At 44.8% G+C, this 26,116-nt stretch overlaps 1 protein-coding gene across 2 annotated transcripts in view; it reads right to left on the bottom strand.

The window, feature by feature from the left end:
* Positions 1–26,116, bottom strand: part of JMJD1C (jumonji domain containing 1C) — a 162,566-nt gene that overhangs the window by 40,050 nt on the left and 96,400 nt on the right. Inside the window, exons 1-2 of one of the 2 annotated variants that reach the window (XM_065638642.1) lie at positions 21,577–21,687; positions 16,329–16,442 (exon numbers count right to left, since the gene is read on the bottom strand). Coding sequence is in view for 1 of the 2 variants with exons in the window: in XM_065638640.1 (XP_065494712.1) it covers positions 16,329–16,442 (114 nt within the window). In the remaining variant the exon portion in view is untranslated. Of the gene's footprint in view, positions 1–16,328; positions 16,443–21,576; positions 21,688–26,116 lie in introns of those variants that run through there. The other variant, XM_065638640.1, reaches the window with a different exon arrangement.

Here is a 26,116-nt window from a genome sequence, read left to right on the forward strand (position 1 = left end):
AAATCACACTCTCTCCTTATGCTTTTGAAAGATACGGCCTCGGATCCAAAAGGAATGGTCAAGAAGATTGGTTTAATACATGTGGAGTGGAACAAAGTAAAAGTGAAGAGAAAGATCAACGGGACCTCTACCACCAGGTTAAAAGCCTCAACCAAGCAAGTATGTTGCTAGCATTACCAGAGGCACAAGATGGTCAACACTGACATTTATTCAAGGATGGAAGCTGTTCTACTTTGCTGTGCAAATCCATTTTTGCACTGATCCTACATACAGCAGCAACGCCACCACTGGAAAGAGGGAATAATTGGCCAGGGGAACCCGACAGACCCTGGAACTGGAGCTGTGTGATGATCATCCATCTGTCCCCCCCATCCCATGCACTCTCTTGCACAGCAGCTGCAGAAAATTCCTGTGTCAAAAATTTCCCCTCTCAGACCCACAAGCATTAGAACTAAGCAACAGACTGAGGCACTGCAATACTGGAAGTCTGGCTGACTTAAAAATGCAGTTAATACGCATATTTCGTACATCTTCAGTAATTCCTTCAGTCCCATCTAAGAAAAATTTATATTTTCATTTCAAGACTATACACATGATTAGGTACCATAATGTCAGACCTATTACTCTTAACGTTATTCTACTTCAATGAGTTCTTTATGCAAAGTTTTTGAGTCTCTGTGTTGTCTTGATTTGTTTCTGAAGGCAACACACACTGCTGATTCTCTTTTTTAGATATCACATCCTTCCTAAGCATCTTTGCTTTCTTTGAACTTGACATTGCTGATACTGGTGATCCCATAGACAGTACATTTGAACTTTTTATTGTTCTATCTCCTATTCAGATGCACAGCATATCTGTACCTTTCACTGAGAGCAGTCGGTGTGAACACTTAGAAAAGGAGACTGCAAAGTCCATTTTCCTCATTCTTCGAGAAAGGTGAGCTCATCTCAAAGACGAGCTACTAAAGGCACAAGTGAGGTCAAAGATCCATTACATAAACTGCATGAAGGTATGACTGGAAATATGCAGAGAACCCAGGGTTTGTGAATACACACACAAAACCAACACATTTAACATATCATCTATCACTTGGGGAAAGGAAAAAAAAAAAGTGTTTTGCTTCTAGACATGAACATGTTATACACTGGTCAATGGAAATCAGTACACCAAGGCAAAACTGTAACTGACAGCTGGAGTGCAGTATCAAGATACTAAACAAAAAGGTTTTCAAAATCTCAAAACTTCTGTTCTTTTGTGTACGTATTACATATATATGTGAATAATAATTTTTTTTTAAAAAAGTGTGTACCATGACTGATCTTTTTCCACCATCAATCTTAAATCTGAACATCTGAAACCCAGGAAATTGCATAATGTGTTAACCTGTAGGTGATGGCCTTAGGCACACTGTTCTAGTGCACTCCATGAACTCTGACAGACCAGGGAGACAGGGCAACAAGCAAGGCTGGGGACTTCAGTCTCTTCCTTGGCTTAGCACTGAAGATGAGCGGACGACCCAGCAGTGCCCAGTCTTTTTCCTTACCCTGTATTTATACCGCTCAGGAAACAACTCTGTTTATAGATTTGAACCTTGGCCATTAGGACTTTCAGTTTTGCCCTCCTTTTTGGTCAAAGTAGCAAGATTGACAGACTAATCCACAGCAGAATTAAATGCCCTGTAGGATTCTCCTGCAGACTTTTCCTCGTTGAAAGTAGTTTTACTCACAAAAGTCAGTATAGTATGTACGGTACCCTCTCCTAGACTAGTTTTTCCACAAATCCTGGAATACGTCCTCCAGGAGGATGTTAATGCTGGTCTGAAATCCTTATGAAATGCAAATCAGAATGCAAACCATATAAATGGGACCGCAACTTTCTTCTTTAAATCTACTGTAGGAAGCTCTTTACGTACTTCATACAGCAGCGCCCCTTGCTCCATATGCAACACTGGGAAGAAGGCAAAGGGCGTATGTGCTAGAAAGATATGGTGGAGATAATCCTTCCTGCCCTTATGGAAGACAGTCACATGAAGCAACGTGACTATCAGAAGGCTGCCAACCCATGTCAGTCTTTTTTAGATCTTTGCTGCTATTCTTCCTTCTTTCCAGACCGAAAGAGGAATTCATTTCTGGTGGAGCGGACTTTCTGCTTAATTATCCAAAGAATACTTGAGTCAGCTGCATGTCTCTCTAAGGGAGAATTCTCACCTGCTGGGGATGTGCTTCATTCCTAGGAAGCCCTGAGAAGAATAAAAAATGAAATTTTCCCAAATAACAAAGTGATCCAGTGTTTTTCTGAGTATATCTGTTCTTCTGGTGCAAAATGATGGAATGGGTTAGAAACTATGGACCATACCATCAGGTTAAGATACCACGCTGCCCAGAACAGCAAGTCGGAATCTTTGTTCAGAGCAGCATTTTCAGAGAGCTTATTCAGACAATCACAATTTATCTTTCAAAGCCACGGGTGAACAAGTGCAGATCACTTGTAATGCTTCTAAGTTTCTTTAAGTCAAGAACCGGACAGGAATTTCCAAAACAGTACCCACAGAAAAACAAGTCAAAATCCAAATACATACAGAATTCTCCTCCTCAAGCCCCATCCACAAAAAAAATATTGTTCAAGATACCGAGAGGCATCCCTGGATGAGCTGAACCTGCACGTTGCCCAGAGACCATACAAAGTGCCTTCTGAAAGGCTCAAATGACCACAAGCTCCTTTTCCATTCTGGGCAGCCGGGTATGTGTGTGGTAGGAACGCCTGCACACTTCCACAGCTCTCTACCTTCCCAACAAGACCTTCGCCACTGGAGCAAGATGTTTCCTCAGCATTTTAAAATATTTCTCCAAGTCATTCTTCACAAACTTGAGGGGCAGAAACGACTTTGTGAAATCAAGAGATGAAACCCCTGGGCACAAACAACAATGAACCAGTGGAGTCAAGCAGCAGCCCCTACCCCCATCACTCAGCCCACATGCTGCTCATGGGAGGGCACAGAAACTCCGGGCAGCTGTCAGCTCTCCATGTTCACTGAAGGAGAAGAGGAAAATCCACAAAATGCATTCCAGGAAAATCAGTCCCGGAGAAGTGACTTTTGGCACTAGAAGGGCTTAAATCGGGGCCCTGAAGATCAAGTCTCGGCATGCACCGTGCATTAGAACCTGCAAACATTTATTTGTAAAAGCGCTTTCCTTGGCCACAGTATCACTGCATTTGGCTTCAATGCATCAAGGACATGTTTTTAATATCAGGAGGAACTCATTTCAGCTAGTGTTTTACAGAGAAAGACTAAGTAGATTTTGCAGTCCTCGCAAAGGTCAACACCACATTAGTCCTCACCATCTGTGGCTTAATTAACTATAGCTTCCTCTGGCTGCTTAGAGGTTTTCTGATAATTTAGGGCACGAATTAAATGAAAACTACTACATAACCAACTTGAGAGTCCTGCTTACCATGTTTATGCAGCATGCGCTGCACATGGAAATAAGCGTTTTGTTAGTACTTTAATGGTAGAGGGACCACATTTAAATCCAAACAATGCAAGTGAAAAATTCAGAGTTTAAAGTGTCTAAAACTTGAACCTTTAGATTTCTTCTTTTTTCATGAGTTAATATATTGAAATCGGTTTCTATAAAATAGCCCCTCCTCTCTCCCCAATCATTTTTACAAGTGCATGGAACTTCAGCTGCATAGAAATTCAATTTGGATATTGCAGTCTGAAAAACAAGGAATAAGATAAGCCAACATCTGCCTACTGATTGCCCCAGCAGTCTTCAGAGAACAGTGGCAGCAAAAAGTATTGTTTTTAAAATCTAGGCTGCCGAGAATTTATACTAGTCCTCTAATGCCATCTTTTAGAAGATGATTTGCTCTCATTAAAAAAAAAAAAAAAAATTTAAAAAATCCTTAGGTCTTTCATAATTAGCCTTCCTTTTCTTTTTTCTTCCTCTTTTACCATTCACTGATTGTGCCACCCAACATATCTGATTATATCACTGATTGGTAATCCCTTTCACTGATTGTAACTTTTTAACAAAACCTTCAGTCCTAATAATGTCCTGTTTGACATCAGAGTAAGTAGGAAGAAAACAAACAAACAAAAAACCCAACAGAACCAAAACATCACCACACAAACCAAAACAGTAACATAAGAACTGGACAGGCAGAACACCAAAGATCTTAACAACAGCAGCTATTAAATGGCACTGTCCCTCAACCCTGCTACAAGGCTTTTTTTTCCAGTGGCAAAACATGAGAATCTACCTAAAACACTGAGAAACTGGTAGTGACTGACACCCCCGAGGGCACCACGGGCAAACGCTGTGGAGGACACACAGGCCACACCAAAACCCTACAGAAAACCCACCAAATTTAGCCGAGATGAAAATATACGGCTCTTGTGCTGCTTCCCCCACCTCTCTAGCCGCACACAGGCACAAAGCCCTGGTAAACAGTGCGCTCCTTATTCCTCGCTGCCAAGTGCAAGGCGCGCAGCTGCCAGGCCGCTGCAGCTGGCGGGCAGGAGGCCAGCGCGGGGTGCCGGCCGCGCCGGGCCCGCGGCGCCCTGCCCGGGGACACGGCCACCCGCGCTCCGCGACACCCGCGCTCCGCGACACCCGCCAGCGCCGGCCACATCTCCCAGCCGGAAAAAGGCGACAAAGTTTCTTGGGGAGACCCTGACTTCCCAGTTTACCTTAAACGGCTTTGTCTGAGCAGAGAGAAGAGGCTTAGGCTTACCAGGCGACGCTGGCGCTTTCTATGTAAACCCAGCCCACACTTGACCTATTTTCTGCTGTTCTGAGCGCACGGTCACAATTTACCTCATTCAAACCCGGCAGCTGCTGGGCTACATCTAAACCAGTTAAGTCAAGCTTGAAGGCACAACCCTGACCCTGACACCAGAAACAAAGTGGGGCTGAGGGCAGCCCTGCCCGCACACGTGCGGGGGCACGGGGACCGGGGGACAACCGGGATCACTAACCCCTTCCCGACCAGGGGCTCTGAACACGTTGTTCAGAAAAGAACCAACATTTACAGATATGTCGGACCACAAACATTTAAGATTAGGGGTTATTTTCAGCGTCTAACAGCAAGAACTACGCCTCTGTAAGCAGAAAATTAAAACTACGGGGGGGGAAAAAAAAAATCAAGACTAAAAATTCAATAATTTTCCAACTGTCAATAAACTTAACATCTCTCAGGAAAAGCTATAACAATTTTTGGGGGGCTTCCCACTCTTACCTATGCCTAATACTACTCCCCGCACACTACTCCTCCTTTCCTCATTTCACCTGTTCAATAGTTAAAGAGTTGACACCGATTTAAAAATTTTAATTATCAGGTTTGGGAATTAGGGGAGCAGGGCTGCGCACACTCCTCCAAGTCATGATTTCAGGCTTGAAGAAGCATCATTGCACCAATTAGTTCAGTTCTGGAAGAATAACTCACACACTTAACAATTTCTTTTAATTTTAATAAGATTACGCATTGGAAAATATAAAGTTAGGAATATAAACATGCAGAAAAAAATTTGACTCAGTCTAATATTTTCCCTGATTTTAACTCACAAACACAAAAATAGATATTCGTCTTCCTGTAAGACTACCGGTGTCTCAGGTGAAATGGTTATGCTGGCGAACTTGCTTTTTTTTACAAGTCAGCTCGTCATTCCTGTATCTGTAGATGAGAATCAGGCACAAAAGGTAAACGGGAGCAGCAGACAAAACAAGCATGGAGCCACCGATGGATAAGCAGAATCAAACCTGGGCCAGGCAGATATTGTCACGAAACAACCTAAAAACTGCTCTAGTGCCTTCTACAATAGTTTTGCATTTGAAAACAGAGATTAAAAAAAACCTGATGACCCTTATGCTCATGGGTTATGCCACCCTCTCTTTGAGCAGCTGGGACAAAGTGCTGTCACCGTAATTCAAATCTGGGTCCTGATCTGATCTACAGATTAGGAAGAAAACAGGAAAACTACTTGGTTTGGCTAAGTGGGACAGAAAGCAAAATCTCCCGGAGTGACAGATGTATTTTTTAGCATCTGATCTAAAGACTTCCCCAACCAAGCTCACAAACTGCTCACAAACTCGGGGGGCTGTCAGCTTCCCCTCAGAGCACTGCAGTGACCATTTTCTGTACTTCTTACATTCTTCTCCACATACAAACGAATCAAAGGCCAAGTGAATAGCACTGCTCCACGTCCATCTTCTCCCTCATCTTGATGACAGCCATACACTTGCTTTTCTTTCGTCTTCCACTGAGTCACACTTCCTTCCCCTTCCTCACTGCAGGTTCCATAAATTTATCGCCACCATCTCAGCAAGATGCAACTGTCCTAATTTTGCATTTTGTTTTATCTACTCCTAAGAGAATCAGGGAGGGAGCACTGGGCCTACCCTACTCAGCCAGTAACTCCCAAGTCATGTGGTGATACCAGAACAAGCCTTTGAGCCACTTACCAAGCAACTCAGTGCCACTATGGGAAAATACACCTCAAAGTGCAGACACTTCCCCGAAGCAAGCAATTAGCAAAGCGAAGTTGATGCTAACAAGGAGAGCAGCTAAGCGAGTAGATCGGAGAAAAATCTTTTGTACATTGATATTAAAATCTAAACTGAGCCCCAGACACCCTATCAGCTGTGAGCAGCTTTCAAAAGGTATCTAACAACTCCCCAAATCATATCAGCTGAAGGACATGCTGTATGGATTGAGGTGTCTTTGAGCAAAAAATAAAGTGCTTGCTGTTTATCATCAGTTGTCTGGACTAGCGGGCTGCTAGAAAGGCAATCTCACACCACCAAAAACCAAGCCAAGAGATCAGTTCTTGCTCAGAGACTGATCATTTACAGAAGACACATCTTCCCTATATCAGCGAAAGAAGTTACTTGCGGCAGCTTGAACTGGTCGAGTTGGAAGCTGCATACCACCATCACGTAATGACAGACCGGATAGTTCATTTCTTATCTCATGGCAGCTATCTCCACCAAATCTTTTATCAGCTGAATTACTCAGCAACACAGTATTCTTTGACGAGACTACTGATAACTAGAAGCTTACCGTATTAAAGAGCAAAGATCTCTCAATTCAAATCTGCAGAAAACGGTAAAACGCTATCCAACATGTGGCAGGCTGGCAACGGCTCCCAGAATTAACACCACCTCCTAGAAACGTGCTCCAAAGCGTCTCACTCTTGTGACTGACTCTGCTCTGTAATTTGAACTACCACCAACTTAGATTACCAGCAGTCACAGAGCTACCTCCCCTCTTCCACACATCTTCAATCCTGCTTACGAAATCTGAACTCTCCAAGAACACACAACTTTCCAGCTCCTTTCCCCCAAAAGTTCACGAGGATTATGCGCAAAATAGAAATCCTTCCCAGTAATAAAAGTAATTTTTTTTCTTTGTCAAGAGGAAAGAATACATTGGGCATCTTCAAAATGTTCTTGAAAGCCAGCTTCAGCGTAGTTTGGTCCACTAATTTACTATTACATCACTGTTTTATTTTCAAGTGGCTTTCCAGGTTTTGTTTGAAAACACGTTTCTTAGAATAATGGTACATAAGAGTGTTGGCCAACATGCTGAGAATTTGAAAGTAGTTCAGAATAAAACGCATTTCTCTCACATTTTAAACAAGTCCTGCTGTATTTGCACAGAACTTTTCAAAGTTAATTTCCAATCGGATTTAGGGCATTACTGCACATAAGCAATGCATCTGTGTTGAGAAAACAATTTGCACATTTTCTTGCAGCACTTCACTCAGAAGAACGAACTCCTCTGGTCTTATGGATGCAACACAGAGTGTCTTCAACCATCTGGCTGAGCATACGACAGCAAGCCCATCGCCCTGCAAAAATGGAAATGCTGCCTAGGGTCCAAAGCGGTATCAGAAGCAATGCAGCCATCACTGGGTGCTTTTTTTTTCTGCTAAGAGCTCCGTTCTGACCTGCTGGAGCCATTTTAGGAATTTTCCCTATAAATAACAGAGGTCTGACCAGCTGGGATGTATATCATATTTGGATTAACACTACAGCCCTCTGCAACTCCGGAGAAAGCAGTGCCTGTGCCTTTTATAGAACAGATGAATGACGGTCTTGCAAAGATGAGAAAGATTAAATTGCTAATCAGAAAACAGGGACATTTCAGTTGCTGCTGCAAAGAGCTCCTTGGGGTAAACTTAGGAAAGTCATTCAGTGTTTAAAATTGATACAATGCTCGTCTATTTCACAACTATTTTCTATTGATAAATCTACTAGCACACAGAACCAAAAAATTCCTATTAAGATGAACTACACCACTTGAAGAAAAAAAAAAAAGGAAAAAAAAAAGCGCCGGTCAAGCACTATACTTTAGCCACTGGTCTTATGCGTCCTGAAATCTGCTTTAACCTGATTTTATATGTTGCACACCAAAGCGGTGTGGAGTAGTGAAAAGAAGATAACAAAAGGGAAGAAAATATTCACACTGCGTAAAACCCCAGCCTCTATGGTTGAAATATAATTTCTAAACTGTATGCTTAAAGTTCACTGCTAAAATAATAAAACAGAATATTTTGTAAGATGCACATACATTACCGTGCTTCAAACCTACTTGCTCAGCAAAAGCGTTCTAAAATACTGCTGCCAGTAGTGTTGGCAGATGCACAAAAGAAGAGGGAGATGCAGGGGGAAAAACAGGAATAGTTAATTTTAAGTCCATTCAAAAGACAGGAAATGTTCGCTAGATTGAAGTGGGGGAGAAATCACTATTTACAAACAATGGTAGTAAAAAACCCCTTATAACTATACTTAATTAGGTAGTATACAGTTAAAAAGAAATGATGTTTGATAAGGAAATGTTGTGTACACCAATCCCTCTACATCAAAATACTGCACTTTTTATTAGTAAAGTTATTCCAACGTTTAAGAGAATAGTAAGATTCATACTTGGGTTTAATTTAAAAAAAAAAAAAAAAAAAATCAAGTGTGTATCGAATTACTGGAGTTTCTCCCCAGATGTCTGGCCTGGAAAAGGAATTCCATGTACACACCTGGAACTGCTCTCAGCCTCCACTAACTGCAGCTTCCTGAAGGCTGTGGAGCAGTTCTCATGAAGCACTAACCCTACACCACAAATTAGTACTTCTATTAGGTGGAATTTCACAAATACACTTTGTAAGAAAAAGTCATAGAGTAGCAGCCCTGAACAAAGCCGTGTTGTCTCAGAGGAAGGAACGAGAGCAAACAAACCCAGGAGCACTTCAGCAAGGGAGCTATCGTGTTCATCGCATCAAGCTAAAGGTTAATTCTGGTAAGAACACGTTTCGACAACCTGAACTCCACACTCGTTTCCCTCCCTGGCTAAGCACTCCCATGCAACGACTGGGGGATTTTACCCTCATTCACGCTTCAGAGTTCCGCAAAGCACCAAGGATTCCCAATCGCAACATACAGCAACTGTTTGGGAAAACAAGGACATACTGGCAAAGCACCATCTGGTTATGAAAAAGTGAACCAGACTTCGCTAGGAGCTGACTTCATGTCTGGATTACGAAAATAATGTTGGTCAACAACATAAGAAAAATACTTTAAACTTTCATTCTTAGCAAATCACATGTGAAGATTGAAAATTCAAGGATGCGGAACCGAGGAGAAGGCATCCTTCTCTTACTAATGAGTGGTATTTTCCATGGGTTTTTACTGGTGAAAAAACTAATCATTTGTGATAAAACGCAGAAGTTCCTTACCCCAAAGCACTGATGGATTTGTAAATTCAGTAATCCCAAGACTGCTTTTGAGAAGTACTAAGATACTTCAGTGATCTTCATCTTCAAAGAAGAAACAAGCTTTGTTCTATCTGTTCCGGTTTTAATTTCTAACTTTTAAGTTATTTATTTCAATGTTATCTCCTGGCGTAGGACTAGCAAAGTCAAACAATGTAACCAACTGTGATTTTTGAAAAATTGTGGGAAGAGTAAAACAAGTTCCTCTACAACAGTGGAAGGAAACCTTTTTTCTTATGGATCTGAGACATACCTGTGCTGTAGTAACCTCGGCTTTTCCCAGAGACCTCACAACTCTCTTCCCTTCCTCCTCGCGTACTTTCCCACGGCCTTCAGCAGCTCCACCTGAGCTCCCTCCTACTACCTGGAGGAGCCATGCTATTTGTGGCATCTCCACCACCCACCTGCTGACGGCCTCCCCTCCACGCTGCTCATTTCCCTCAGGCTTGGCAGATCTGGAAGAGCTCCACTCCTGCGTCAAACCCCTCCGAGAGAGACAAAAAAGCACCTAGAGCCCCTGTTTCTTAAGAAATCAAGGTAAAATAGAAAGGTGCAATTTTATTCCAGCTATTTCGGGAATAAAGACAGATGAAGTCCTCAGGGAAGCGGCTCTTTTTCAAAGCGAGGCACAAATACAGGCTATGGGGAGGTGTACATACCTCTCTTGCTCAAGAAACAGAGGGTGCCAACCAACCCCTCCTCCCTCATTTCTCTCTTCTGTCCCACACGTGTAACTGGGAGCAAGGACTGGAATGAGTCATCTGACCCACTTCTAGCTGGATGCCGCCTTTTGCTTCCCCTCACGTTGGAACCATACACCTAAACACACAAGTGTCGGTAACAAGCTGTTTAGACCATCGTTCTTTACGATGCTGCCAGAGAAGCCAGCTGGACTGCTTATGGGTGGTCCAGACACCAGCGATATGGGAAAGAACAGAAACGGCTCTTAAAGACGATGCTGGAAAGAGTTAAAGATGCAGAAAGGTGCGTGTGCCTGTCAGCCGTGGGGCAACCGAAAGCGAGAGGTGAGCACAAGACGTGGCCAGCACCCGGAGCTCCCGAGCAGCTTCTGCCAACCTCCAAGGGTGAGACCAACCCAAAAGCTCCTGCCTGCCTGGTCAGTGGAGGGGAAAGTTTATGGGAAAAGCAATTTTCAGCTGCAGTAACTATTTTTAAGCCTGAAGTTTAAAGTAAGAGAAGTCCAAAAGATGAGTGCACATATGATTATGGATGCTTAAAATACAGACAGAAAAATATTATTTTATCCCTGTTTCAAGACGTTTAAAGAGTTCTTAATGTGTACATGTCATAACTACACAAGCCAGGTTACACAACTGGCTCGCTCTTATGAGCAAAGAAGTCATGAAACCCAAAAGAATCCAGGCCTGCAATACCCAGTGTCTGCCCGTAATAAACAGAAATGGAGAGTATCAAGAGTTGCACAATGCCCTTTTCTCAAGCCTTACCTTCAATGGCATATAGAACTGGAATTTGTAATAGATCAAGTAAGATTAGCACAGGATTAGATCCTGAATATGAGGTACCTATTTCATGATTAGTTGAGAAAGTTTATTATTACTTCAACAACCTTGAAGGTGTGTCAGATGTTCGACCTGTCAGCTCTCAGACATGCAATGCACATTTAGAAAAAGAGCAAAGTACACACGTGTGTCACTCTGCATGTAACACCTCCCACGAGGGATTTCTCAGTACCCTATCTTTACATCTGCAACCTTCAGCACAGAGGTAGACAGATAGACCTTATAGTTTGGAAATACTAAGGCAAGCGAGTTTGTCTTTAAAAAAAGAGAGAAGAAGAAGGAAAAAAAGTTGTTCTGAATGAGAACGTGAATAAGTAGGGTGGATTCAAGATAGAGGAGAGATTCCACCATAGAGAGGAACTGAAGCGTGCTCTTCATTTAATTCTTTGCAGATTTGTTTGGTTTTTAACCTGATATGCAGGATGACTTTTCAAAACGCACACCCTTCCACTGCCTCCTTTGAGTGGTGAAATACTCTCTTTGCAGGAAGTTTAATGACTGTGATGGAACTTAATTTAAATTTTTTGCCTAGGCTCAGCTGTACAAGTTCTAGTGGTGTGTGCTCACAAATCCTTTGGGAATATATTATCACACACACACAAAATGTGTATGTTTAGAAATATTACAACCTATCATGCACCCTGCTCTACCTGACCCAGACACACAGCTGAAATGCCCTGACTGCTTAAGCAGAGTCTTTCCATAAGTGTATTTTATTACAGAAAAACACGATATAAACCACTTTTTCTTACTCTTTATTTGCTTGTCTAAAGTATAATTCAGTTGACTCCAGCTGCTTCGGCCAGTAACAGCAGAATCACACACTAGTGACGGGTACTGCCAAACACCACCCAGACAAAAACACCACACTGATGAGCTCACACATACCATATGCTGAGCTTTAATGCTTCACATCCCCATCTATAGTCCTTCAAGTAAACTACAATGCTTACACAAATTAAGGCATGATCAGCTTTGCTGCTGCTCAACTTGCTATGTGTATTGTAATGAATAGGCACGTAGCTGTCACGGAATAGTACAAGTAACTTATCGTAGAAAACCATTTCTGTTTAATTATTTGATTCAGGTCACACTTGTAATTGTGTAAGCTTACTGTAGTTTTGGTTAAAATATTCTAGTAGCAAACATATTTGAAAGTGTGTTCCTTGTCAACCTATAGCAAGAGCCACTATAAAACCTCCTGGTTGTGAATTTTTACTTAATCACAAAATATACATAATCTACTGTGAATGCAAAGTAGAAAAATATTAAGGACCCGACATAGGCATCCCCTTTCAAGACTAAGTTTCATACAGACACTAGTTTGACACAGCAAATGCACGTTGTAAATTTCATGTCTATCACTTCCTGCAAAGGACACGATTTTCATCTCACTGCTAAGCAAAGGACCGTGGCAAATGTTCAAATCCGCTTTCTCTTCAAGATCCCCTTGTCACCACCATAAAAAGAACTACATGACTAAACGGTCTGACCATCCCAGATTAATGAATGAGTCATTCTCAGTCACACAAGTTTCACGTAGACAATAATACTGTTTGTATCCTCTGTGAAGCAACAGAGATAAAAGCCACTGGAAATCAGTTGTAGGTTGGTGTTTAAGGTACCACACATACAGAATCCAAGCAAGTTTTACAGAGAAGGGCAGGATTCAAAGCACTACACATATAAGGGAAAAGGAAAACCACATAGCACATTCAGCTGTAAAGAATAAATTCGCTGACAAGTGTTAATACGTGCTATAGAAAACCTTGTGAAGATACGAAAAAATGGAAAAAGGCTCTTGCAGTGCAGCTGCATACCCTACTTTTAATAACAATATTCATCTAGCTCTTACGAAGGTTGTTGGATCTCTTAACAATTGAAACATGTTTCTTTACGCAAAGAGCAGACATGGCATGGGAATCCATGTTTCACGATTCCCCAGCGAGTCCTGCCAAAGTCTCATTACTCTTGTTCTGGAAGAACCACTTCTGGTAAGACAGTAATTTAGTTCTTTGCCTACTCAAACTTTGTTTTTCCTGCCAAGACTAAAAGGATGTCAAGTGTGCTGTTTTCTTCGCCTTGAGCAGCTGTCACCTTTAAAGCAGACAGCACTAACTTCTTCATGAAGCCCAATTGTTACCGTTGAACAGCACTATCGTTTTTGATGAGAACCAATCTGAGTAGAATTCATACCAAATGCTCGTCTGCTGCCCATTACTAGGTATTACGTGTGTACGCAACGATGGGAAAAATTACTCAGTAGTTAAGAATTGTATCTGAAGTGAAATGAACTCTTCCCACACAGATTCAAACTTTGTTTATTTTGGCAGAAAGGTACTGGAATTTTGGGCACTAATAGCAAAATGCAATAAAAAAGTGTTTAGATCACCACAGTCTCTAAGGACTTCATATTGAAAACATACAGTCATGAGAGCTTAAACCGAAAACTAAACACATTTAGAAAGACTCAAAAGTTAACTCATCTCTGCAAAGAATAGTCCTCAGTTCTGTATTCTGCTCAAAAGCAGGTTAACAGTATTTCAGACCAAACAAGGGAGCAAAAAGGCCATTTTTTCTTTTTAGAGAAGCAAATTTTGACAGGAAGTTTACCAGAGATTTATCTACAACCTGTTTTCATTGCAAAGAAAAGGAAGGCCTGCCAGAAAGAAGGTACAACTAAAAACTACCTTACATTAAGTGACTGAAGGCTAGGAATGGCATATCTAGCATTAACAAAAAATAACAAGCAAGCAAATGAATAGATCAAGTTAATATTGCTAGCACACTACTGGTACATAACTCAGCGTATTTTAAAAACGAGGTTCTGTTCTCTTAAAGATGTTACCATTCACCAGAGTTCTGATCTGTACAATTAAGTCTTACAACTTGGCAACGATACATTGCTAGCCCTGCAAAGAGACATGCCTATGAAAGCAGTTTCTAAAACTTCTTCTAATTGTTCAAATGAAGAAACCTCTATTTGATGAAAGCTCAGTATTACTTTATGTATCTACATTTGAGATCTGAGCAATATTCAGTTAAGATGCAAATTCTAGATGCCTTAGAAGGAATCCGTCAGCAGCCTTTTTGTAATCTTAAAACAAAAAGACAATTTAGGTATCTCTTGTCACCAAACTACTCAAGATTGACAGATCGGTAGCCTCCATCTCAGGCTGTTTGCTCCATGAGAGAGGGAGAACAACCTCATTTCCCACACAGAGTTGCCCTCTATGTGTAAAAGATGGAGCCCAAGAATCAGGGAGACCAAGCTTATATCTGGAACTATTCTTCACAAGCTGCTGCTTTGTCCCAGTTTTTGCTCAACACCTCTTTAAAAACTGAAGTTGCTAATGCTGTTAATTACAGTATTATCTACCGAGATATTACAAAGCCAGCTGTTCATATGACACATTTTTTAAAATGATACCTTCAATTTGTATGCACCTTTCCAAATTAAGGTGCTTCTGTGCCTAATACTGTAACAGTAAATACTCCTCGAATTGAAGGACCTAAAATGCACATAGCATCACTATGTTACTGCCAGCCAGGCCTGGCAATAGCATTGTTTTACAAAAGGCAGCACTTCTCATGTATTCAATTCATCCTGCTCAGCTCATCTTGTAAGAAACGATCCACTGCCAAAAGGAGATTGATTACTGTTACTGGAATGAACATTATCAGAGACATGATCTTGATAGATCTCAGGCAAAGGACAGGCCCTAGCACCAGTATTTCCTTTGTGAAATTAATCTGGAAGATTGCAGCTGGACTCTGAGGGTGAATTTACACTTCATGGCTCAGCTGATTTAAGAGGTCGCTGCTGCCAAAGGAGGATATCCCGCTCCGCGTTGCGTCACCCTGCCCTCTCCCCGAGGAAGCCACAGCGCTCACTGCACCCTGCGCTAATCCTGCTCAGCTCACTAACACCACAGGCTTTTTTTACCTCCCCCCTGCTTTTGAAAATCAAGGTTGTGCTGGTTTAGAAGGCTCAAGGCGCTAGCGTGGGGTCTGATGGTGGGAATCAGCCTTTGCAGCAGAGCCAAGCTGTTCAAGCAGCTCAAGTTGTAACACGCAACATCACCCTGACAAGAAGCGTTGAACTCGTTTGGCTTCCCCACCACAGACACACAAAAGCACCAGCCCTTCCACAAACTGAACCTCCCTCTCCTTTCCCCAGGATTCTCTCTCTGTTGCTTCTCTTTTTCTAGCTCTATATTTGGTACTGGGAAAAAAAACATCTTGGTGAAGGAGGAGGGAAGAAGGGGTGTCAGGACAAAATTACATAGCATTTATTCAGGGCCATCTGTTATTCTAAGTCTCGAGGTACTATTTCTGTATCACTGCAGTGTACCAAGCCAGTCGTAAGAAAGAATTTATAGCTATTCTAATTGCCATCACTTCAGTTCAAGTATCGAATGTTTTTCTATTTGTCAGAGAAGAGATTTTTTGACCTTTAAGGGGGGGCAGGGGGGACGGAGGAAATAATTGTTTCTCTTGCTCTTTAAATACACAAATATTAATGCATTTCTACCTAGTGAAAAAGACATTAAAATCAAGGATACTGGAAATTTTAGCAGGCTCAGAAACAACAGCAAAATTAAGTGGTTTTTCTTTTTAAGAAACTAATAGTTTCTGCTACACATTCTCAAGAAAACAGTGAGATACTCCTGCAGTAGTGCAAAGACCTAGAAATGAAAGACCAGCTTCAGAAAGATGAATACTATCTTTTATCTGCTCTACAATTAATGGTACTGATTAACCTTTAAAGGGGTCAAGTATTTTACTTGAAGGTGGTTCAATAATATTAGTTGCACAGTACTCCTCGACATGATCAGATTCACTAGAATCAGTATTTGACATAATCTTTCACAAAATGAACAACAATCTCTGCCAATAATCCACAGGAAACTGTTCCTGTAACACACAACTTGACTGTAAAATGCACTTAAAAATTATAAACACATGGATTTTAACTAAGCTAAACAGACAGTAGCTATACACTAACCAGATTTCTTACCTGATAGGGCTGAAAGGCACTATCTTCAGTTATAAAATCCAGCTGTTTGTCCACAAGGAATTCTACTGCAGTAACTGAATTGTATACACTTTTTCCAACCAAGGGCTTGAATGTCTATGGGAAAAACAAGAAAAATAAAAGAAAATTAACCAATTTAAAAAAGCTCAGCACATCAGACTCCCAAGACCATATAAACGCTGACGTAATTCTTCCATCAAAACAAGTTAAAACAGAATAACAATTACTAATTATAGAAGAAAGGAGGATTTTGTGTTTTGTCGTATTTCCTTTGCATTGTTGGTGGAAAAGCAGCTAGAAAAGGGAACTACACCATACATTCTTCCTTTCCCTCATTGTGCTTGAGCAAGAGTGTTTACCACAGAAGCTCAAAGTACAGGAGCACGATTATATCTTAAACATACAGCTTAGCACACAGATCTTCTCTGCCTGCAGGACTAGCTAGTGCAGTGGTAATTACACTAAGGACACTCAAGTGGAAACTGACTGCAGACGTGAAAACGCTCCCCCCCTTCCTGTTCTGAAATCTTTCACCTTGCCTTGAGTCAAACATCTCATTTCCCTGCCTGTCTCTGCAACTGTTCTGACTCTGCCACCCCTGCAGCCGCTCCTCCCTGCAGCGACCGGCTGCTCCAGTGAAACGGCTTTGGAGGTGACAGCACCCGCTCTCAGGGCTTTGGCAGCAGAGCCCGGGAGGTTTCCTCCTTCCTCCCCCTTCCTTCGGCCCCTCGCCGCTTCCCAGCACATGGGAGGGAGGAGGAAACCTCCCGGCCCTGCTGCAAAAGCCAGGCACAGAGAAAGAGGAGCAGGGAACGCCAGGCTCCTCGATGCCCCCATACAGTCCTTGCGCAGAGCACCCCGCCTGATGCAGGAGGTGAGTGGGAAGGGAGCCACCGCTTCAGTGGGTGTCCCCTGAGAAGGGACGAGCAGGCAGTTCCCTTCCCTGTTGGCTGGGTTTCCTGGAACAGAAGCGTGAGGAAAGCGTGACTGAGTGGGGATGTACCGACAGGGGATGAGTCAGGTGAAAAGGAAATCCCAGCGGATGGAGAGGAAAGAAAACGCCACTCCAAAGACAGACGGGAACGGCAAGAGGAAGGCACGGGTGAACAAAAGAAACAACCAGCAGAAAGAATACGCAGGATATAAGGAAAAAACCACAGAGGCACAGAAAAAAAAAAGAAAAAAAAAGGGAAAAGTTATTCTACAGGACAAAAAAAAGTAACAAGGGAAAACAGGAAAAGAAAAAAGCCCTTTGAGACTGACTCTAAATTTAAAATGCAGGATGAAAAGACAAAGAGGAGAAACAAGGGCAGGTCAAACCTCATGAAGCGTTGTGCAAATGCTACACCAACATCTGTTAAGATGCTGCTATCACAACAGGACATCACTACCTCACATGCGACACCCCGCAGCAACAGACCCCAAGCACTTACAGTGGGAGGGCTGGATTCGCTTATGGGGAAACCGAGGCACAAAGCAATCCCCTAACTGCACAAAAGCCACCTAAGCAGGGCAGCAGCACAGTCAGCGACCTGCCCTCAGCCAGTCTGCAGGCAGCTCCTAAGAGATGCACTCAAGGTTTTATCAGACTTCATTACCTACTTTACGAAGGTGTTGCTTTGCGATTAGGCTAAATATAACTCAAGCGCCTCTGGAGCTTCAGCTTCGGCACTTAACGAACACATGACAGAACACTCCATTGGAGATATGTAATACTTTCTCATAAATACATCCAACCCTACGAATGCTCAGATTTAACGTACTGCATTCTTGTTTCCGTTTATTTAAGGTTTCACTTCAGCTGTTATCCCTTCTCATGCAAACAAGGGGAAAAAAAACCCTATCAGCCAGGCAGCCATCTCAACAACAGGGTAACTAGATGAAAGGGCTGGAGAAGCAGGAGGATGTGATAATATGCTAACTACAGAGTCTGAATAGTAAATAATTATTTAACCTCGAATAGTTAAGAAAGGGCCTTTGCTCTTGCATCACTTTTCTACAATGGATCTTGTATTACTAATGGTTTGAGTTAACAGAGGGTGGAGTTCACATCACAAAATTGCAAAGCGTTGAGTGTATAAACTCACAGGCGGACAAACTTTTCTTTTAAAGAAGTCAACGTTGTAGTCTTTCAGTTCTTAATGTGCCCCCGCGTCTTTGCATACGCTGCTCTACTCTTTCCACGCTGGCTCCTAACTTTCTGTGCTATTATTCAGGTCAAGAAACGCATTTCCGACTACAAACAACAGGACATACCACATCATTAGCTGAACCCAAACTGTGTGGAATGTGGCTTGCAGTTATCATTCGGGATTCAGACAACACTACAGATTAAGGTATGTGTGAGCCACTGGTTTATCTTACTGGTGGTATTAAAAGAACCAGTTCCAAATATAGATCTGTGAGCATGATTACTCTGAGAAATGTAATGCCTTCTCATTTGCTTTCATAGATCTAAGCCTCTAGACAGGCCAACGCCCCCAAAACACCCATGTGGAGGATGCAGACTATCCCACAAGCACAGAGGAAAAAGTATGTAAATAAATAAAGCAAAACTACGCCATGTCACACACCTCCTCATACATGGATGGCTGCTCAGCCACAAAACCTGAGATTTTTCAGATGCTATTAGAAAACATTCCCGCTATCAAAGAACAACAAAACCCCACCCTTTAAAAAAAGCAGGCCTTCTTTGAGAAAGCAAAGTCCAGACTCCACCAGCTCCAGGAGATAGGCAGGCCACCAAGGAGATACCCAAACAGGAATGCGTTCGGATTTGAAAAATCTTCAGACAGAAGACATGACCAAACTTCACACCACGCATTGCATATGCGCAAAGGAAAACAGACTAAGAGCACAGCAGGCAAGAGTCAGCTACTGGAGGCAAGCATGTGAAGCATGTAACAACATGAAAATAGATATAAGAAAGACCAACGAGCTCCTTGCAGACTTTCAGAGGAAGACGCTCCCTCTTTCCATTCCTGAAGTGGAGGACAACTCCGGGGAGACTCAGGCATACTAGCTGAAACCAGGAAAAATTGAATCTCTTCAAACAAAAATCTCCCTCTCAAACTTGCATAAAGCTTCCTTTTACCATCTACATTAAGCCAGCTCCCCCAAGACCACAATTAAGCAAAGGCCTCAAGCACTCAATTTTAAGTGACACCTGACTCTAGCACTCATGCAAGCAGCTGCTTGAAAAAAATCCCAGTTGTTTTTTTTTTTTTCCCCATCAAATTTCCCTGCTTGGCCAAAGGGAGCTCTATGAACACATACCCGTGCTTTGCTTTGCAAAGCAGTTGCTTTGCTACCAAGATCCCCGATACAGAATAAAACATATTTCTTACTCTGCCCCCCATCCCCCGTTCTCCCCATGATTTTACCCCAGCTCATGCAAGAAATAACCTGCCTCAGGGAAGCATCTGGCGCACCTCTGAGACTGAGTTCGTTTAGAAGGTTAATGGTCAGACTCAATTTTAAAGGTCTTTTCCAACCCAAGCGATTCTACGATTCCCGTAATACAAACAAATTTTTAGAAAATAACAAGTACCATCACTTCACAGCAAACAATCTCAAAACAATTTGATGGTTTTCACTAAAGACTCATGAATACAGCAGATTACTCACGGACTGCTTTCTCTAACACCCAGTAACACAACTCATCTATTTATTTATCGTTTCAAAACCCCCATGGCAACCACGGGCCCTGCTTTCCCGAGGAAGCCGTACTGAGCAAGCAGGCAGTGGGTTTTTATCTCTGCCTCATGCAGTTTAGCAGCTGCAGCGAGCCGCCCCCACCGTGTGAGCGGGCAGATCCCTGGCCGGGGCTGGGGAGCCGCCGCAGCTGGGCTGCTGCAGCCTGGGCGCTGCCAGCCCGTGACACCCCGAGGGCTCATTGCAGCAAACGCTCGGGTTACAGCTGAGCTCGCAGCTGCTGCCCGGCTCAGCCCGCAGCTCCCACTGCCCCGTGGAGCCCACAGCCCGCTCCCCACACCACAAAAGCACTTCTTCCTATGCACATGTACTGCATTTGCACTCCCCCCTTTTTTTTAATCCATTACAATTTATACCATAAAAAGAATAGACTTTTGAAAAGCTAAGAATTTATTCAAGAAAGCTATTCTTAAACCTGTAGCGTGTTACGTATTTTCCTCTTTAAACCACAAAAATTAAAAAGATCATGTAAACTTATACGTGCTATTCAGCAAACTTTTCCACGTATTGTTCTTTAGCCTTGCTGTTTAGTCTGCAATAGCGCAAACGCTGGCACCTTTTCATTATGACACTTAATCATTAAACTTCAAAAATAGCCGTAGCTCTTTTCCAATGCCTGTTTGTTGCCATGGTTCGTACTCAAAAGCAGAATTACCGACTGGAAAGAGGGGAAGATAAATAGATTTGACATAAAACCTGAATATCGAGGGTTCTCATTTACAGCCTGCTTTCCCTGGGCTCCCCAGGGCAGAGCCGGTACCGGCGAAGGCGTTATTCCGGACGGAACTCTCTCGGCCCTTCCCCGGAGGGCAGAACAAAGTGAGCGGCGGGCGGCGGGTGCGCAGCCCCCGCAGACAGAAGCCCCCGCCGGCCGGGCCCCCTCCCCGGCGGCGGCGCCGCATGGCAGCGCGCACCGCGCTCCAACCATTCCCGCAGCCGTTTGGTAACGGCGGGGCTCCTTACCGCTAACGCCTCAGCAACGAGCCCGTCAACTTCAGCAGCCGCTGTTAACGGCAGAAATTTAGCCTCGCTGACAAAATTTTAAAAAAAAAAAAAAAATCTTAAAAAAAAAATCGATTTTTTGAGCTGCTTTGCTCCCGTTTTCCGAAGGGCGCAGGCCGCCCTGCGGCTGCCGCGGAGCAGGGGGGTGTCCGGTACTCGGGGCTCCCCGGCCTGCGCTCCGCCGCCGCGGGGCCGCGCACAAAGCCGCGGCCGCACCGCGCCCGCCTCCGCGCCAGCCCGCCCGTCACGTGCGCCGCTCGGGCGCGCTGCAGCCGCCGCGCCGCGGGGACGGGAGGCCGCGGAACCCCCGCGGCTTTGGAGGGCAGACAAAGCGCCGGAGGCGCCCCTCGGAAAGTTAAAATGTCCGCGGGGGAAGGCGCTCCTGCGGGGGAAGGCGCTCCTGCGGGGAAAGCCGCGGAGTCGCCCTCCCACGTTTCTCCTTCCCCCCCCGAGTCGTGGCGGGGGATTCCGCGCCCCCCGCCCCCAGCCGAGCCCCCCGCCCGTCGGTACGCACCTCGCTCGGCGCCCCGCGGCGCGGCCCAGCCCGCGGGACCTCCGCACCCGCCTCCGCCTTTGAACTCGCGAGGAAAATGGTTCTCGCCGCGCCGCTTCCGGGTCGGGCCGGGCCGGGTGGCCGCGCCGGGGGCGGGGACGGCGGGGCCGGGGGAGGAGGCGGCGGCGGCGAGGCACGGCTCGCCGCCCGCCCTTTGTGGGGCCGGCGCGGGCTAGCGCGCAGCTGGGCCTGCCGTGGAGGCCCCGGCGCGTCCCCGCTGCTGGGTCATGGCGCGCTGCCGCCGCCGCCGCTTACATAAGCGCGGGTGCGCGGGGCCGGGCACGGCGGCGCTGTGCCGGGCGGGGAGGAGCCGCGACTCGCCGGGCCGGGCCACCGGCAGCCGCGCGAGGGGAGCACGCGGGCGGGAAGGGGCGGCGCCGGGCAGGCGCGGCCCGCGGGGGCGGGCGGGCGGACACGGCCCGCGGGGGCGGAGCCGCGGGACACGTGTGGCGGCGGCCGGGGCGGCCGCGGCGCTCCCGCTGCCCGGGGTGGGGATGGGGAGGACGCCCGGCCCACGCCGGACCTTGGCACCCTGCAAAACCTGGAACGCGGTTTGTAGCCCAAGTCCTCCCTCCCCCGGAAAAGCCCCCACGCTGTCGGGTCTGGCTGTTGAAAGCCCTTCCCTAACCCGCCCGCGGCTGCGCTTTTTTCAAGTCAGCAACCGAGGGCTGCGGTTCTGTCCACATCGAACTCCGCTCCACTCCCCCCACGCCACCAGCGCGGTCACCAACACCGCGCCGCGCCGGGACCTGCGCGCACCGACAGCCCAGCGAGCCGCGCAACACCTGCTCAAGCACAAGTTTCTGATTTTCACCATACAACACGTTGTCCTTGATGACAAAAAGACCAAAAAAACCCCAAACAACCCGAAGAACAAAAACACCCACACGCCACAACCAAACATATAAAACGTTTTCCCACTGTTGAACAGAAGTTAATGGCACTAACCAACTAATTGTTTACAGTTTATACAAAACCATCGATTCACCTGAAGAGTCCAGGAGAAAAAAGTGCATGGGGCACTATCTAATGAGAAAATGGTTTCCAAACAGAATAACCCCTGTAATGCATTCCTTGAGTTTAGCTCACACAAGCATGTATAGAAGAAAAAAAATAAAATCACAAGGGAGGTTCCTCCAAACCCTTTAAACATAAACAGCTGTACATTTTTAACTTCATGGAAAAATATAAAGTGTGTAGTTTGCCAAGGAAGTATGAGAATAATGGGAAATCAATGCATGACTACCTCTCTGTTCTCATCTTGAATTATTCCAAATGATGTAAGCTTAAAGGAGGACTGGAATGCTGTAAAACACTGAGCTCTGAAATGCTTAAGCACATTTAAAAATTAAAGTTGAACTGGAAGACTCTCTACCCACCATGGACTTTTCTCCAGCACCTGCATTTCTTCCGCAACAGTTCGTGACACTGCGTGCACACAAGCAGGGCAGGAACCGCGCTACCTGTCCGCGGTTTCTGGACACCACCCAGCCTACGCTCAAACCACGTAACTGCAAAACTGGATTTGGCTTTGAAGGGCCACTAGCAGAGGCAGTTTCTTGTATTGATTTTCCCTTTTAAGTGGTCTCCCAGCCCGGCGAGCCCGAGCGGCTGAGCAGCCTTATATGGCAGCGAGGCTGCGGCGGTGCCAGAGCAGCCTCCATCTATTCCTGACCGCCCGGGCTGGACACTTGCTCCTCTCATCCCCGGCGCCCCTGCGCACAGCCCCTCGCCAGACCCGCTTGCCCACAGGGCTAGCCAGGGGAAGGCTGCCTGCTACCACCAGCAGAGCACAGGGCTCTCCTCTAATCGCCTCTGCTCCCCCAAAACACACCCCTGCCCCAGCCGCAATCCGGTGGGGCTGCACTTCCTTCATCTCCAGAGCAAAAGGAAAAAAAAAAAAAAAAATTAGTGACACCATTTTGACCTGATTTCTCTCCAGTTCCTCCTTCTTCACCCCACCTCCCCTGGGGCAGGAAGGAATAATGTCATTTTCACCAGTCCAAGACAGGCCATGCAGTAGCAGGGACTAAAATACATCCTCATTCCACATTTGGGGCTGCAGTTTGCACCGCTTTTCTCCCTTTGGGGCAGAAGCGTGCCCATTCTTTGCCCCCAAACAGCAACAGGGCGGCTTGTTCAGTGAGCGGGGGGCAGTCTTTCACTGACTTGGTTCTTCAGAGGCCTCATGACCTCTGAAAAAGAAAACTTGACCTATCAGTAATAGCCAACACAAGGAAATATTCTCAACTCAGACTTCACCAAGTACTCAAGAAATAAAGTATTTTTTCCAAACTTAAATTTGAACTTTTATTATCTTCAACTTAATTTTTAAAGCGTGTTTTAGATTACCTCTGAGAAGTACTGAACATCCCAAAGACCTACTGCTACTAGCACCAAATTCATACCTCTCTCATGTGGTTTCAGGGGTTTGTTTTACCATTTCTCTCAAGTAGGAGTCCAAACACTAATAGTTATCTCAGAAGGGGCAAACAAATGACTTATGCCTATTACAGAGCGCAGCATACTTCATGCTGCTATTAAACTAATGGTGCTGTGATAGCTGTGCGGTATGTAGTGCAACTGTCAAAGCCGGCAATCCTTAATAATATCCAAGACAGACACTGTTAAAATACATATCACAAGACTGTCTGGAGGACAGGCAAGTTTGCCTGTTTGGACAAAGCTTTATTAATAGACTGCAACTTAGTAACAAAGAATATTAATACCCAGCGCAGCACCACCTATTCATTACCGCAGAGGGATTTTGCTAAAAATTCTCAAGTGGCATCAGCTACATGCGGAATACCCAGCAACTCTATTTCCAAAAGGGTTTCACTTAAAGACAATCTCAGTAAAAATCCGCGAGGTGGGAAGATCCCTTTCAAGAGTATTAAAAAAAAAAAAAAGGTGCTACTGGTGCAATTGCTAATGTCAAGTACGTTAAGGCAACGTAAAACAACGTTAACATCATTATGTCTTACTAAATTTATTGCAAAATACATGTGTGTGTTCTTAATAAAACACAGACTTGCCATGTAAAGGCACTAACACTGGTTTTTAAACAAGAATTTTAAAAGATGAGTATCTTAAGAGTCCCAAAGCCTATGGAACACATTCCCATCCAAGCCTGGTTATGACATTTGCGAAATACTCCACATGTAAGTGGCTTATTTAACAGTCACATTATTTTAGCGCTGTTTCCAGCTACTGTTTGCTCCGTCTCACAATCGGGGCTGAACTCTGTTGAACAAGCCATTCTATAAGCTTGCAGAACAGAGCTGCCTTTGTTCTTTGGCACTGCCAGTCCCCTATGGAATCAGGCTGCACACTGAACTGCGCTCGGCAAACAATCCCTGACCTTCAATTACCGTCTTGGCTCCCTGCCACAGGATACATGTATTACGGGTAACACAGTGTGCCCTATTTTGCAGATAATCGCTAGAACTACAGATAATCGTGAAAATTGATGGAAAAATGCAAACATTCCCTTCCTTAAATCGCAGCTCTAACTTCAACTACGGCAAAGCGTTTCTCCGGTGTGCCGCAGCAGTACGCCCCAGGTTCAGGCGGTGCATGCGAGGATGGCAGCACTGCAGGTTTTTATTTTTAGAGACCGCAGGAAACATTCCAGGTGGCATACGGCTTCGCCTTTCTCTGCTGGAGGTTTTCAGTCTGGTTTTTGTTTGCTTTGAGGCGGAAGGCACGCCGGGTTGTGCTGGCATGGTTTTACAAGACCTGCTCTCTTTTTTTTTTTTTTTCCCCCTTTTATCTTTCCAGGTTAAGACACTGGCAGGTTTTTCACTTGAGCACCCGGGCACAGGGACGTTTGCCGGGCAGGGCCAGCAATGCCCCCACAGCCCCGTTGCTGGAGCACCGGGGTGGCTGCAGCCCTTGTCCCCGCGGGCTGGCCGGAGTCACTGCCCCGCCAGGACATGGGGAAACTCGAGCGGACACAGACTGGGGGGTGCTGCTGTCACCCTCCTTTTCCTTTCTTGAAGGCAGCAAACCCCCTGAGCTGCAAACCACGCTCCTTCCCCGCACCTCAGCCCAGAAACCCGTGTGTGCGGTGCTGCTGGCAAGGAGAGAGCACATGTAAATATTGCGAATGAGTAAATATTTAAACTTTAAAACAAATCAAAGTTATTTAAATGAGTCGTCTTCATTTAAATCAGTGTTTTTCTACTTATCTTCTTCCTCTGTGTGCTGCCCTACATTTGCTTAGCAAGTAGAACTGTTTCACGGTGATACACCCAAAGAAATTATTAACACAGTGTAAGAGCAGAGCTATGGACAGTGTCACGTTAGAGGAGAAATTAACTTTCTGATTACGTACTTGTGCAAACCAACTTGAGTTCAAACAGTGTACTTAACTGCAGAAACCAAAGTCCAGAGGAGGAATCAATGTGTGTGAAACAATCATTACTACTGAGGCTGCAACGCATAAAATAGAGTAACTGGCGTTTAGGTGCCTGTTCATTTGGCAAATTCTTCATTTAAA

The sequence above is a fragment of the Caloenas nicobarica genome, chromosome 7 (genome assembly GCF_036013445.1).
Source record: "Caloenas nicobarica isolate bCalNic1 chromosome 7, bCalNic1.hap1, whole genome shotgun sequence".
NCBI classification, from domain to species: domain Eukaryota; kingdom Metazoa; phylum Chordata; class Aves; order Columbiformes; family Columbidae; genus Caloenas; species Caloenas nicobarica.